This window comes from Castanea sativa, chromosome 7 (genome assembly GCF_040712315.1).
Source record: "Castanea sativa cultivar Marrone di Chiusa Pesio chromosome 7, ASM4071231v1".
Lineage (NCBI taxonomy): Eukaryota > Viridiplantae > Streptophyta > Magnoliopsida > Fagales > Fagaceae > Castanea > Castanea sativa.
This window is the reverse complement of record NC_134019.1, coordinates 17,552,684-17,568,534: the sequence shown is the minus strand read 5'-3', so window position 1 is coordinate 17,568,534 and position 15,851 is coordinate 17,552,684. Positions and strand designations below refer to the sequence as shown.

At 38.3% G+C, this 15,851-nt stretch overlaps 1 protein-coding gene across 1 annotated transcript; it reads left to right on the top strand.

Moving 5' to 3' along the window:
• The first annotated feature begins 14,438 nt into the window (after window positions 1-14,438).
• On the top strand, window positions 14,439-15,316 carry LOC142642088 (putative RING-H2 finger protein ATL71). The gene has a single exon (XM_075816443.1). The coding sequence runs from the start codon at window positions 14,559-14,561 to the stop codon at window positions 15,048-15,050; it is 492 nt and encodes a 163-aa protein (XP_075672558.1). The 5' UTR covers window positions 14,439-14,558; the 3' UTR covers window positions 15,051-15,316.
• Window positions 15,317-15,851: the final 535 nt, after the last annotated feature.

Here is a 15,851-nt window from a genome sequence, read left to right as displayed (position 1 = left end):
CACTTCATGTGATAGGATTGAATCCAAGATAAACCAAATACCTAGTAATGGACCTACGATCAAAAAGATCTCTAGCCCAATCTGAGTCAGAAAAGGCTGAAAGAGACAAAGGACCATGTTGAAAGAAAATCCCAAAATTAAGAGTGCCAGAAACATGTCTCAAGATCCATTTGGCTGCAATTAAGTGGGCCTCACTAGGAGTAGACATGAACTGACAAACTTGATGAACCGCAAAACTAATATCAGGATGTGTAAAAGTCAAGTAATGAAGAGAACCCACCATACTCCTATAAACATGAGGATTGGCAACAAGAGCCTTCAGCAGGAACTAGTGTCAAAGTTAGGAGCACAAGGAGTTTTGGCAGCCTTAGCAGAGAGCATGTTATGCTTAAGAAGTAAGTCTTGAGCATATTTAGATTGATTCAGAAATAGCCCTTTAGAAGTACAAGTGATCTGTAAACCAAGAAAGTAATGGAGATTGCCAAGATCCTTAAGTTCAAATTCAGAACTGAGCTACTGAATCAGTGATTGCAAGAAAGAGAGACAATTGCTAGTGAGAACAATGTCATCCACATACACCAGAAGAAACACCAAGTATTTACCATGCCTCAGAATAAAGGATGAATCAGCTAAGGAAGCCTGAAACCCCAAGTGAAGCAAATGAGTAAAGAACCTCTCAAACTAGGCCCTAGGGGCTTGTTTGAGGCCATAAAGATATTTCTGTAAGAGGCACACATGATTAGGAAGAGCAGGATCCACATAACCAGAGGTTGGACCATAAACCTCCTCCTTTAAAAAACCATGTAAGAAAGCATTCCTGACATCCAATAGCTTTAAAGGCCAATTAAACTGAACAACAAGAGAGAGGATAATTCTGACAGTAGAAGACTTGACCACAGGGCTGAAGGTTTCATCAAAATCAATACCAAACTATTGATGAAACTCCTTTGCCACCAAACTAGCTTTGAACCTGCTTATACTTCCATCACTGTTATGCTTCAGCTTGTACACCCATTTGCACCCTACAGCATTCTGATAAGGTGAGGGTGGTACCAAGATCCAAGTTTTCTGTCTAGTGAGGGCAGCAAACTCCTCATCCATAGCTGAGCACCATTGTGGAAATTGAGAAGATAAGTGGGAGACTCAGTAATAGTATAATCAACCCGAGGCTTGGATGCAAGTTTGGAGACAGAGACTGCAAGAGCCTTAGGCTTGAAAATGCCATCTTTGGATCTAGTGATCATGGGGTGTATGTTCTGAGCAAGCACAGAAACAAGCATAGAAGTCACAGTAGGAGATGGCAAGGTCTCAACCAAAGGAGAAGTAGGAAGGGAAGGTGATGGAGGAGATGAAGAAGAAAGTGAGTCAGGAATAAGTGGTGGAGAAGGAGGTAAAGAAGGACTAGGTGCAAAAGAAGAGACATGTGCAATAGGGCTGACCTCAGGAAGGACAACAAACTGTAATGTATTGCCAGCAGAAAAATGGGAAAGAAAGGACAACCACAACAGAAGATGAGGAGGATGCATCAGATGAAGAACCAGCAGGTAAAGAAGTGGTTTGTAAAGCTAAGAACTCAGATTCATTGAATAAGACATGCCTTGATATGTAAACCTGTAGGGTAGTAGGGTCTAAACAAATATAGACTTTAGAGTAAGCTGGATAGCCAAGAAAGATGCAAGGTGTTGTGTGTGGCTGAAGCTTATGTTTATTATAGGGTCTTAGAAAAGGGAATCAGGTACAACCAAAAGTTCTAAGGAGTAGGAGATCTGGTTTATTGTTGAATAGGACTTCCCAAGGTGATTTATTATGAAGAATAGGAGTGGGAATTCTATTAATGATATAGATAGCAGTAGAGACTACATAAGACCAATAGGACAAAGGGAGGTTTGAGTGAGACAACATTGTGAGAAAGCATTCAGTAAGATGTCTGTGTTCCTCTCAGCAATGCCATTCTGCTGAGGGGTATGAGGACAAGAGGTTTGGTGGATAATGCCAAAACTAGAGCAAAAATGATTAAAGGCATTAGAAGTGTATTCACCACCACCATCTGTTCTCAAGATCTTAATTTATGTGTTCAATTGAGTTTCAATATATGCTTTGAAGTACTTAAAAGCATAAAACACGTCAGATTTGGGCTACATGATTACTCACCACGGGATTGAGGTTAACCCTGACTAGATTAAGGCAATTAAAAATTTACATCCTCCTCAGAATCCCAAAGAGGTGCAGAGATTAACTGGAATGGCAGCTGCCTTAAATAGATTCATCTCTCGGTTGGCGGACAGGGGTCGTCCCTTTTTCCAGCTTCTTTACAAGGGGAAGGACTTTTGGTGGATGGAGGAGTGTATAACGGCTTTTGAGGATCTTAAGGAGTACTTGTCAAGTCATCCAATACTCTCCAAGCCCAAGAGGGAGGAAATGTTGTATGCATACCTAGCAATCACAAACTATGCTTTTAGTCTCGTCTTGGTCAGAAATAAGGATAGGGTCCAGAGGCTTGTCTACTATATCAGTAAGTCCTTATAAGAGGCTGAGACACGCTATCTACCTTTGGAGAAGGTAGTTTTGGCCATAGTACATGCCATGAGGAAGCTGCCCCATTATTTTCAAACTCACACTGTGGTGGTGCTCACCCAGCTCCCTTTGCAAGCTCTTCTAAGGAAATTGGACTATACAGGCAGAATTGCTAAGTGAGGAACCATGCTTGGAGCCTACGATGTCAAATACATGCCTCAGATTTCCATAAAAGGGAAAATTCTAGTAGACTTTGTGGCGGAGTTTATTGAGGGTATAATAGAGAAGGAAGAAAAATGATTGGGGATAATGGTCACGTCAGCCATCGTTGTCCTCCCTTAGGAGGTTTATACGGATGGGGCATCTAATCGAAAGGGAGTAGGGATTGAGATTGTGTTAATCACTCCCGAGGAGCTAGTAATGGAGAAATCATTGCGATTGGGTTTCCTAGCTACTAACAATGAGGCCGAATACGAGCCTTTGTTAACAAAAGTAGCAATGGTCAAGCAGTAAGGGGGAGATGTAGTAAAGTTGTATTTTGATTCTAGATTAGTGGTAGGCTAGGTTAATGGAGAGTTTGAGGATCAGGATGAGAGAATGCAAGGGCCTCTTGCTAGGGTACAGCGTGTTTGGGCACAATTTAAGATTTTTGCATTGAAGCAAATCCTTAGAGGGCAAAACTCTCATGCAGGTTCTTTGGCCATGCTGGCCACTTCTCTGGGGTCAGGTCTTCCTTAGGATGTGGTTGTCGAGGAGATGAATAGCTCAAGTCTCACAAGGGTATCCTTGGTCGGGGTTTATAGCCTCTATGTAGGGACAAGCTGGATGGACCTTATAGTAGCCTTTTTGAAGCAAGGATTGTTGCCCGAGGACAAGTGTGAAGCAGAGAATGTGCATAGAAGTGCACCTCACTATTGGCTATCTAGAGACTAGAATCTATAGAAGCGCTCTTACTTAGGGCCATATTTATTGTGCGTGCATCCAGTGGCAATGGAGCCTTTGTTGGAAGAGTTACATGAAGGCATATGTGGAAGTCACACAAGAGGTAGGTCTTTGGCACATAGGGCCCTCACCTAGGGATACTAGTGGCCTAGCATGCAAAGAACCTCCCAAGACTATGCAAAGAAGTGTGACCAATGTCAGAGATATGCCCCAAACATTCATCAACCAGGAAGAGTCCTAAATCCGATATCTAGCCCTTAGTCGTTCGCTCAGTAGGGCTTAGACATAGTGAGACCTTTTCCCCGAGATATAGGAAATCGAAGATGGCTCCTCGTCGACACGAACTATTTGAGAACGGATCAGTTCAATGCTGAAAAGAATAATTGCTTACTCCAAGATAGCCCGGATGTGGTTAAGGAAAGAAGAGAGGTGGCAACGGTAAAGATGACACATTACCAACAGAATCTTAAGCAATGCTATGATAAGGGGATTAAGTCAAGGCTTCTGGCGCTGGGGGATCTGGTCTTGAGGAAAGTGGTAGGGACAGCAAAGAACCCTGCTTGGGGAAAACTAGGTCCTAATTGGGAAGGGTTATATAGGATCACTTCCATTGGTGGCATTGGGGCTTATTACTTAGAAGATCTGGTTGAAAATGTAGTTCCTCGTCCTTAGAATGTAAACAATCTGCAACATTATTATTATTAATGTTATGAATTCTTTTGCCACTCGTATCTTTGTTAGTTGCATTTCATTATGAAGGTATTTGCTACAGCATTCAGTCTTTGAATATTCTAAGTGTTAAACTGAACCTAAGCCTTATTCGGCTCCTCGAGTCACAAGCTCAGGGTAAACACATTGCTTGAAAAATTCCAAGTGTTAAACATAACCTAGGCCTTGTTCAGCACCTCAGGTCACAAGCCTAGGATAAATTAACATCGCATGAAATATTCTAAGTGTTAAATAAAACCTAGGCCTTGTTCAACTCCTTAGGTCATAAGCCTAGGGTAAATTAATATTGCTTGTAAAATTCTAAGTGTTGAACAAAACCTAGGTCTTATTTGACTCCTCAGGTCACAAGCCTAGGGTAAATTAACATTGCATAAAATATTCTAAGTGTTAAACAAAACCTAGGCCTTGTTCAGCTCCTCAGGTCACAACCCTGGGGTAAATTAACATTGCATGAAATATTTTAAGTGTTAAACATAACCTAGGCCTTGTTCAGCTCCTCGGGTCACAAGCCTAGGGTAAATTAACATTGCTTAAAAAATTCTAAGTGTTAAACAAAACCTAGGCCTTGTTCGACTCCTCGAGTCACAAGCCTAGGGTAAATTAACATTGCATAAAATATTCTAAGTGTTAGACAGAACCTAGGCCTTGTTTAGCTCCTTGGGTCACAAGCCTAGGATAAATTAACACTACTTGAGAAAATTTCTAAGTATTGACTAGAATGGGGGCCTTGAGTGTTTCCTAAGGTTTCAAGATCCACGCCATTGGATCTGCTGTGAGATACCAAGTCCAATTTATAGTCAGTGTTGGTTGGAATTTCTCCTAAGTTCAATGAGTCAGTCTATTAATTTTATTACAAGTCATTCTAGATGATAAGAAGATAAGAAATATTCAATGAATAAATTATAGGTTAGTGTGATGAAGTTGCTATAAAGGAGGTACGAGAGCGTAAGACATAAACTGAAAAATATAAGTTACATAGTTATAGGAGTATAAGATAAGTCATGAAATCTTCTTCATTAATGTTTGAAAAACTGAGTACAATAAAAGAAAAAGGGGCCTATTACATTTGATCCTAATTACAAAAATGGCTATTTGTCTCTTGGCCCAAGGTGGAGTTATGCAGATGCTTCTTTCCTTTTTCCCCCTTTATTTTCCTACTCTTTCTGTTTTTTCTTCTTCTTCTGCTAGGCCGCCTCTGTTGTTTCCTCCTTCTCTACGTCCACCACTTGGGCCTCTTAGGGCTACTATTTCTCCTGGTTTTTGGTGGGGGTAGTAGAAGGAGTAGAGGCAAGCTGGTCTGAAGAGGAAGGGGGAGCGAAGCTGGGATTAGCTAGAGGTTGAGGAGGAGTAGGCGCCAAGTGTAAGGCTGGGGGATAGTACACCTTATCAGGAGACCTAAACTTTGATTCAGTGCCAATCCCAACAGCACTCAGGGTTTGGCCCCACACTTCCAAACAGAAGGCCTGAACGACGTCCCTGAGTTGGGCGGTAAGGCTTTTAGCGGCCTTAGTCATGCTCGCGTCATAGGCCGCCTGCTTGGCCTGGGACATCTCCGCCTCCTTAGCCTCCGGCTTCTTTTTTATTTTCTTTAACTCCACCACGGTCAAAGCCATCTTATTCTCGGCCTTTCTTTGGGCCTTTAAAGCTTCAGCAGCTTGTTTTTCAAAACTTTTGAGCCTTCTCCACCTCGTTTAAGCCTTCCTTTGAGCCTTCTCCACCTCGTTCAACTGGGCAAGAGTCTCTTTGAGTTTCTTGTCCACCTCCGCATGGGCTTTTTTAGCAGCCTCTATTTTTTTTTTCTCGCCACGTCCAGGGAATGGTCCACCCATTCCTCGACCACGCAGGCAGCTTGGGCAGCCTACAAAAAAAAAAAAAAACAAAACAAAACAAAACAAAATACGTAAGTGTCATATGGCACATATGTAATTTAACGTTGCAAGCCAAAGGGGGTAGTCATGTACCTTGGCCAGATCTTGCTTCAAAGCAAGAAAGACTTCACGTTTCCTAAAGGACCTCAACTCTACCATGTCTTCAGGTAGCATAGTACCTTCTCTAGGCATTCTACCACTAAATCTAAGCTGCCCTTCTTGGGGTCTCTCAGGTTTGCGTCTTCCAGTACTGGGTTGCCCGAACTGAGGGTAAAAAGGGCCTCCAAATTGAGGGCTTCTTTGATTGGTCTCCCTCAACCTCTTTAGAAGTTCTAGTAGATGTTGACCTCTTCAGCTACCCCTTCCCTGTCCGGGCTTCTTTGGCTGGGGGCTGGTGGGAGGATTTAGTGACCTCCCCTTCCTCAGTACACTCCGTTCCCTTACTTCCTTGGGTCCTTTTTCTTTTCTTATCCACGGCTTCAACAGACGATGTACACATCACGGCAGGAGTCGGTGGTTGGGGCACCACCGCCATTGCTGGGGAAGAGCTCCCAACATAGGCTATAAGTAAGGCGAGAAAGTCGGGGGTTTTCTCTTCGAATCCCATGCCTTCTAGGATGTTGATGGCCTCTTGGTTGGAGCTAACTTATGCAGGTTAAAAGTATAGGCGTGAAGTGTTGGGAGCGTCCTCAGGGTCCTCTTATTGATAGAAGACCTTAAAGTCTTTATCTGTGACTTTTGGCTGGGTAGGTTTGAGTATGGGCTCCTTATCTTCATCGTCAGAAGGAATGGGAGGCTCTTAGGAGTAAAGAAGCCTGGCAGCTAAGGGGGCTGGAACTTGGGCGTCTTGAGTCCCCTCTAGAGGAGGTTCTAACAGTAGGAAGCCTGGGACGGCTACATCAATTAAAGCCAAATGGGGATCCCTGGTTTTAATGACGTTCCTTGAGCTTTGAAAGCGCTTGGTGGAAGGCTTGTATCCAAGAATGACGTGAGCAGCTCGGAGTTGACCATCCTTGTGTAGGAAGATCTCTGATTTAAGGATCTGGTTCAAGTCCTTGAAGTTCACTAGATGCTTGGCTGGGGTAGTGTGGTATTCGTCTGCCGAGGAAAACAAGAAGAATTATGAGTAAAAAAAAAAAGGAGCAAAAAAGAAAATTTTTGCACTAATAAAATTAGGTAACGTCCTATGTGCATCTATGGTCCTCAGGAACCCTACATGGTTCCCCTTCTTGGGTGGGACAATGCAGTCCATTGTGCCAATCTCCCAATACGATGAGGAAGTTCTCGTCCATACCCTTGCTAGAGTCAAGCATGCAGGAGATTAACCTGACAAAAGGGACTCTACATTTGATGTAATATTTAGTTTTTTCCCCTTTCTGGCAATTGTATACTCAGTTTACGTCATGCCAGGTAAGGTTGGTCCCTATTTTCCTATTTAGCGCATCTACGCACCCGAGGACCCTAAAGACATTTGGGGAGTATTGGGTGGGGGTTAACCTATAATTTGTTAGGTGTCCCTAGTAACCCTTCCCATAGGGAGTTCCATCCCGCCTTCGATGAAGGCAATAATAGGAATGACCACGGATTCAGAAGGCTTGTTCAAGACCAACCATTCATCGTATTCACGGTGTCGGATTTCGACACCGTCGGGAATCCTATATTGAGCCCTAAAGACAGCCCTAGCCTCGGGAGTATCCACTAACTTAGCGTATCTACCCATGGAGTTTTATGGTGTAAAAAAATAAATTTGTGTAAAGACGGAACGGGAGAAGGAACACACCTACAAGCGAAGGGAAAGATTCTCCTTGGGAGCTTGCTTTAATTCAAATTGCCAGAATGCGTAAATGAACTTCAGCTAGTCCCAAATCCTCCTTTTATAGGGGTAAAAATTGGGCGGTAAATTTCCCCTCATAAATGAGGGAAAATAAGGACCGTAAGATCTTGATTGAGCCATAGAACTTGGGGAGACAAGCAGTCGCCAGACTCCATAAATATGAAATCGTGCATTCTGAAGCGTCAGGAGCATGCTAGGGACAGGTGAAAGGACGTTATCATGTGGTACTGCGTATGGCACGTGTATAGTTGGCTCGTATAACTAAAACATCGCTTTTACCTCAGGGTTAATAGCAAAAGTTTTAGGGGGCTATTGTGGGTGCCCGAGGACCGAGGATGAAGTTGAAGAGTTGCAATACGGGTCATAGGCCATAGGCCTGAGGAGGAAAGTTGCTTGGGAGGAGGAAAAGATAGGTCAAAATGACTCTGGGGCGTTCCAAGTGGGAGGAGAAATCTGATGAGAGGAAATCAGAGATCATAGGAGAAGTTTCTAGTTTGAAGTAGCCTGTAGCCTTCGTATTAAATGATGGACAATAGCTTTATCAACTGCATTGATAAGGAAGTGACCTGAACAGTGCAAGTCACAGCTAAGCAGACTCCTTCGACCACCTTCTTCAAATGCAGAAAGAGACAAGTGTCAAGAAAGAAGGCTGATTAGGTAGGGATGGATGGTCAAGATGTGAAGTATGGGAGAGTATATAAGGGAAAGAAAGTTTCCAAAGAAAAGGATCAAGGCAAAGAAAGTAACATTGAGAGAAGAATATAAACATTATATTTTTCTGTGTAATTTCAGCTCCTCGGGCAAGCTTGTATTAATACACTGACTTACGTATTTTATAAAAGGAAGCCTTCCTCCCTTATTCTCATCCTCGGGCTAAGCCCTCTCTTGTTGTTTGATTCCCTCTCTTACAAATTTATTGATTTGGGCCTAGGTTGAACTATACAAGCTCGCTATTCTAAGTGGACTTGGACTGGTAGAATTTTTGGTCCTTACACCATCAATGTAGTATGATTTTTAGTGTTTTAAGTGCTAAAATAGTCACCAGTGTCAATGCTCTAAGCAAGCATGGCAGCATAGTTAGCTTTCTTATTTGAACCAAATTATGATCTGGCAAAAAGATATTCTAAAATATTCTTAGGTTATTTAAATGAAGTTTATTCTAACTACATATATTCTCTTCTTAAAAACTAAGGAATTTTTTTTTTTTTTTTTTTGAGTGACGCATACAAAGATTGAATGATGATCCTTGTCGACCGTTTCCGGTAAGTATAATATACAATAAGAACTAAAGTAGTACAGCAGATTATGTTTAACAAAGAGAGAATGATGATGCACTGTATACATAAGTGAGAGAAGAACAACGAAGTTCCATAAAAAAGAGAGAAGAATAAGTGAATAACATGGTTAGAAAGTAGGAGATAATATTATTTTAGTCATGCGCTTTAGGGTTACAGCTAACTTGATTTTTATATTTTGTTAGTTCTCAATTAGGTTTTCGATTTTATCAAAAAATAAATTAGGTTTTTGTTATTTTTAATTTAAAGTCAATTTGATCCCTACCATCAACTCATTAACGAAAAACGCTTACTTGACTAATAGATTGTACAATTGGCACATTTTAAACCTACATGACTACTAAAATAATAATAAAATATTTTAATTGTTATTTTTAAAAACCACATCCACATAATAAAAGGGAAATCATTGTGTACTCCCTCAGTACCATAAATGCGTACTCCCTCCTCTTACATGAATGGTGGATCCCACTAATTAACTTCATGGTGGGACCTACCATTTATGGGAGAGGAGAGAGTACGCATTTATGGTACTCCAGAAGTACACAATAATAATACTAATAATAATAACAATAGCAGAGAGAAAATCCAATTAAATTTCAAATTGAATTCAATTAGAATCTAATTTTGTGTCATGTGTCTCATTTAATCTATATTTTAGAGTTCTGTTCTAAGAAAGATAAGTGAATTAGCCATATTATTGAAAAAGAGATATTAGAAGAACTTGAATACAAAAATTTGATTAATTAATTTGCATTTCAAAATGCAAGAAAAATAGATTTCAAATAAAATATATTATAATATAAAATTATTAAATAAATATTAATTTAATTAATACATAGATATAAAAAAGAGCCCATTTTAATTGTCACCTTATGCCCCAAAAGGTCTAGGGCCGGCCTTGAGAGATATGCGTCATTTTTAAGCACAATCTTAGTAGCTCGTTCTGAAGCACAACTTGAGGAGCAACTCAATATTAATTTTTTTTTTCTAGGATTCTATTTATTTGTGTGATTGTGTAATCAAGATCTCTTTTTCTTTCTTTCTTTTTTCTTTTCTTTTTTTTTTTTGTTTTTTGTTTTTTTTTGTTTTTTTTTTTTTTGAGTTTGTGAGATATAAAAAATTGCAGACCTGCGCAAAAAAAAAAAAAAAAAGGTTTTGTTCAACAATGATGGCTAGAGTACTAGGTATATAGATTTTGTGGTTCTTTCATCAGTTTGAATATTTGCTTTTGTGAAAGGTGTTGAGAGGTTTTTAGGTTTTTATTTATTTTTTTTTTTAGGTTTGGTTAAAGTTCTCAACAATAGGACTGTCCATGGGTCGGTTTGGGTCAAGTTTGTGCCAAATTCAAACTTGACTCGATCAATTTAAGTCCCCAAGATCTTGACTCACTGCCGACTGGGAAGAAGAGTTGGTTCGAGCGAGTTGGGTCTCCTTGGGTAATGGTCGATTGTTGATCAGAGTTGAACAAGAGAAATATGGCAGAAACTCACCGAAATTCTGCTGGATCTAGCAAGATCTTGATGAGAATGGTCAGATCTCATCATATCTAACTAAAACTTCAACTGACTGTTAGCATTGGTTTCTAAAGGTAGAGACCCGTCATCAACTGTCACATGCATTAGGTCAACTAATTTTTAGGTTTGCTCGAATGGTTTGGGCAGGTGAGCTAGGTCCACAATTCGGTTGGACACCCTACTTAATGTACATACTCTAGGTTTGGATTTTTCTAGGTTAAACTCTATAAAGAATTTTCTAGGTTGCTATGTTTGGCTACCAAGAAAGTGCAAGTCTCTGATATCGAATTTTTTGTTTCTAATTTTTCTTTTATTTAATTAGATCCTAACGTGGCTTTTAAAACTAGAAATTAAAATATTTTTTATTATTATTTTAGTAGCCACATAGGTGTGAGTTGTATCAACTATGCAATCTGTTAGTCACGTAAGTATTTTCCATTAGTGAGTTAATGGTAAAGACCAAATTGACTTCAAGTTGAAAACAACATGGACGGAGTTAACTGCTACTAAAATGTATGGATCAAATTAGCTATGATCCCAAAATGTAAAGACCAAAATGATATTTTACCTAGAAAGTATGTTAATTTTTTTTAATCTTTCTATCAAAAAGATTTAAAAAAAAGGACATCCTAAGTAAAAGTCATCTATACTATTTATAAGAGAATTCATCTCTTTAAACTGGACTTTTAAATGGTTCAAAAATACTCTCATTAATGAAGTATAACTTCTCTTCGAAATAGGGTCATAAATATCAAATAAAAAATTTCATCTTTTTATTCCCTAAAATTTAGCATTTTTATGAATCCAAATTGTCTGTCCCAACTTATATGCTCTACTCGATGCTCCACCAAATATATCAAGCCACGTAGCCATTACATATTAAACACAAACTGATGACTGAAATAGAGTCAATCTCCTTCCCAACTCACATTACAAAAAAGAATGAAAAAAAAAATCACAAAACCACTCAAGCACCATTAAAATACCCAACTACAAAAAGATTCCACCACCATGGCTTAGGGATTGCAATTTTGGGGCAAGGATGGAGAGAGATTTTAGTCTCGCACCATAGGGCGGGGTGGGATGAGTTTAGACTTTTTAAACCCAACCCACCCCACCCCGCTCCGCTCCATCCCCACCTCACCCCGCATTGATAAGGGTGAAATTGTAAATTTCTCATATTCTAAAACTCTACTATTTAAACAAATTTATCATCAGCTTATTGTATTATATACAACAAGGCTTTTTGCCTCTCTTTTTTCTCTAGCAAGTTTGGAAATAAGGTACCAATTTTAACGTTTTCTTTTTTCTTTATTATAAACAAATTTATATACTATTAAATCATTGATTTTTTATTATGAGATTTTTGTTTTTGTTGTGATATTGTCTTGTTAAACACTTCAATAATATTATTCAATTTTTGCTAAAAATTAGTTTGATTTGATAGGATCAATTTATTTGTAATTTCAAGTATATTTTTATTAACAAAATAGGTTTTATTAAAAACGATTGTAATAGTTGTGGGCAAATTAACAAGGAGTAGAGTTTTATGGGGTGGGGCAGGGCTTCGCAGGGCCTCAAGGGGCAGGAACGGGGTAAGAAAATTTTTTCCGTCATACGAGGTGGGGGCAAAGACCCCATCCTTTGGACCCACCCCACCTCATTGTCATCCCTAGCTACCTAGAGAAGACGACCATAGTTAATCTCAACAGCAAAGAACAGAGTTTGCAAGCCTTCATGATCAAGCCAATACTCTGATTAGTCATTCTTTCTCACAAACCCATATGAGATTGTTCCTCACACAAAAACCAATTCATTGTACAAATTTGGAAGTGAGGGTTTTGTGTGGTCCTTTACTTTCTATCTATTATTTTGATGTATATAAGAGAAAATTGAACTGATGGGACAGGCTAGGATCCCTGTGAGTTTGGTTTTTGTTTTTTTTTTTTTTTTTTGTGTTGGATGATGGGTATTTGGCCAAGAAGACAACCGTGGGTAGATGTGTTGTCTCAACCATGGGTAGAAGCACTATTGCTGGTGTTGGAATAGTTGTAGGGGCTAAGATTATTTTTATGTATCACCATGGGTGGTGGTCCTGTGATATTCTTTTTTGGATGTACCGAAATAAGAGTTGGTGGCTGACAAGATCCCCCAGCGTCATCTTCTCTAGGTGGCCATGGTGGTGGAAATCGGTTGTGGCTAAGTATATAAAATTTTCTTTTCTTTGGGTTTGGAATGTGAGTTGGGAGGTAGAGGAGAATAGGAGATTAACCCCGTTTAAGTCATCAGTTTGTGTTTAATATATAAGTGATGTCCACGTGGCTTGATACGTTTGGTGGTGTATAAAATGGAGTATATAAGTTGAATAAAAAAATTTGGACTCCTTTTTTATTCCTTTTTCATGCTGAATAAAAGTAAAACACCCCCAATTTTTTAAAAAAATAAAAAATAAATAGAAAATTAAGAGAACTCTTAAAATTTAGCATTCTTTCTCTTCACTTTCATCTTATTTTTCCTACCCAAACTTTTCTCTATATTACTACACCATTTTCAAACGCATGTTCAAAAAATAAATTACAATTTTTGCTTATCTTTAAAGTTTATCATTTTTATTTGTTTGAAAAATAAAATATATATATTTTTCAAATTAAAATAGATGCAAATTATTAACTTTTACTTAAAAAAAAAGAGCATTTGAGCATGCACAACGTGCATGCTTAGAGGCTAGTTTAAATAAAAAATCACTTTAAGTCAATATGTTTCTAACCAAAACCCATTTGGGCATGGACGGAGCCATGTTTGGACTTGGGGGGGCAATGGCCGCCCCCCCCCCCCCCCCATTTAAAAAAATATATATTATTATTATATATATTAGGTACTAATTTTAGCAATTTTTTTTTAGAAAATTACACTTTTGCTCCCTTAAAAATATCATTGATTCTTTTAAGAGTATTGTTATAGTCACAAGTTTTTCTATAACATTTTTAGAGAGGGTTAAGGTAACAAATTCTTATTCGTTCGCATTTGGGCTTACCACTTACATTATTAGCAATTTGTAAAAATGTTTGTAATTCAAACGTTTTCCACATTTTAAAGACCATTAAAAAATATTTATATGTCTAAAATCTAAAAAAGAAATATACAAGCCCAAAAAAATTAGTACAACAACAAAAATTATCAATAGTAAAACTGAAAAAAAAAAAAAAAAAATTTAAGTCTGGTCAACCAATTTTACTTAAAACAAAAAATCTGACCCCTTAAAAATTTTTAAACAACTAGCAGCTAAGCGACTAAGTAGCAACAAAGTCGAAAGCCGAAGTCATTGCACACAACAAACAACAAAGTCGCCCCCCCTAACTCTAAGTTCTGGCTCTATCCCTGCATTTGGGTCGAACCTAAACCCAATCAACCTAACCTTTTGCCAGGTCTAACCTTGGTCAACATGTTAAGTGGATTTTTATCAATTTTATAAATCATTGCTCAATAATTAATTGTTGCCAATTATATCTCTCCAAATATTAAATTAAGAAGATTAGAAAAAAGAAACAAATAAAAAAAATCCATTTATAATTTGAGAAGTGAAATTGGAGAGAAATTTCACTCCCTTTTTTTTGTTAAAAAATAAATAAATAAATAAATGGGAACATAACAGCTGACCATCCAAGGTAGAAACTGGATATAATGATATATATTAGCAGTCCACCAAATTAGAATCTCATCAGATACTAGCTCTCCCAAATCATGCCCACGTTTCCTTTTCTTCTTAACATGTCGACAGCCTCATCAATTACCCGAAACTCTCTCTCTCTCTCTCTCTCTCTCTCTCTCATAATCCAATGATGCCTTAGATAACACCAACATGAATGGAGTTGGTGTCATCGAATACATCTTTTTCGTTGGAACTATCGTTTGCATCGTCCTCATGATCTTAATCAAAATAATGATTCTAAATTGCTTTCCCCCTCAGCAACCTTCTGGCCATCGAAACCACCAACATGGCTTTTTATCAACTACTACCCTCCAACAATTCCAAGAGTCCGTCGGAACTGTCTCCCAACACTCCATCGATACCGTTGAACTAGGTCTTGATGAAGCCACCCTAGGCAACTACCCAAAGCTCATCTATGCCCAAGCCATGCTCCACAAGGGCAACTCTACCACATCCTGTTGTTCAATATGCTTGGCTGATTACAATGACACGGATGTGTTGCGCTTGTTACCTGATTGTGGTCATCTCTTTCATCTTAAATGTGTGGATTCCTGGTTACGGCTGCATGCTACATGTCCGGTGTGTCGAAACTCGCCCCTTCCTGAGGTGGCAACTTCATTGGGAGCGACATCCTTGACTTGATTAATGGAATAGCTCTTCTACAACTGTACCATTTGCTACAACTTGCAAAAGTGGTCAATTAGAAGTAGTGCATAACTTTTACATGGATCCACCATTTCATTTCTATTATTTACCATCAATCATGTAAGAGTGTAGCACAAGTTGTAACAGTTGTCTCTGATTGGAATATAATTGGTACAGATTCATGCACTTTGTTTGGTGATTTTTCACTTGATTTTGTATTAAAGAACATTTTGACCAAAGTTTTTGTCAAAAATGGTTAAAGAGGAGAGTAAACATCGTATTATTGATTTATTGGCTAACATATGAAATGGACGGTAGAATTAGAATGATTGATATTTATTCGAAGACTAGCCTAGAATTGCAGTAGATATAATAATGTTAGTAGCATTAGTACACTACAATTTGAAGTAGGATAGTATAATATAGTGAGTTTAGGCCCTAAACCCGTATCACTAACGTATCAAAATTTTGAAAAAGGAAGAAAGTGATTTTTAGTTTTTCTTTCTGTCTACACCATGCATAATAGAAATCAAATGGAAAAATACACTAAAAATACTATAAAATTTTTACAATATAATATAACAATGACTATGATTTATAAATTTCATCAATTTAATTCATGAATGTTTGAATTACCTTTTTGTAATCGGTAACATACCAATTTATAGACCTATAGTAAAATTTATGATATTTTTAGTTTCACTAATAAATTTTTTATTTTTTAAAAAGTGCATAACCATTAAAAATGTATATAAAATTTTGGGCCTATCACAAAGGAGATGCAGGCTTTTTCCCCAA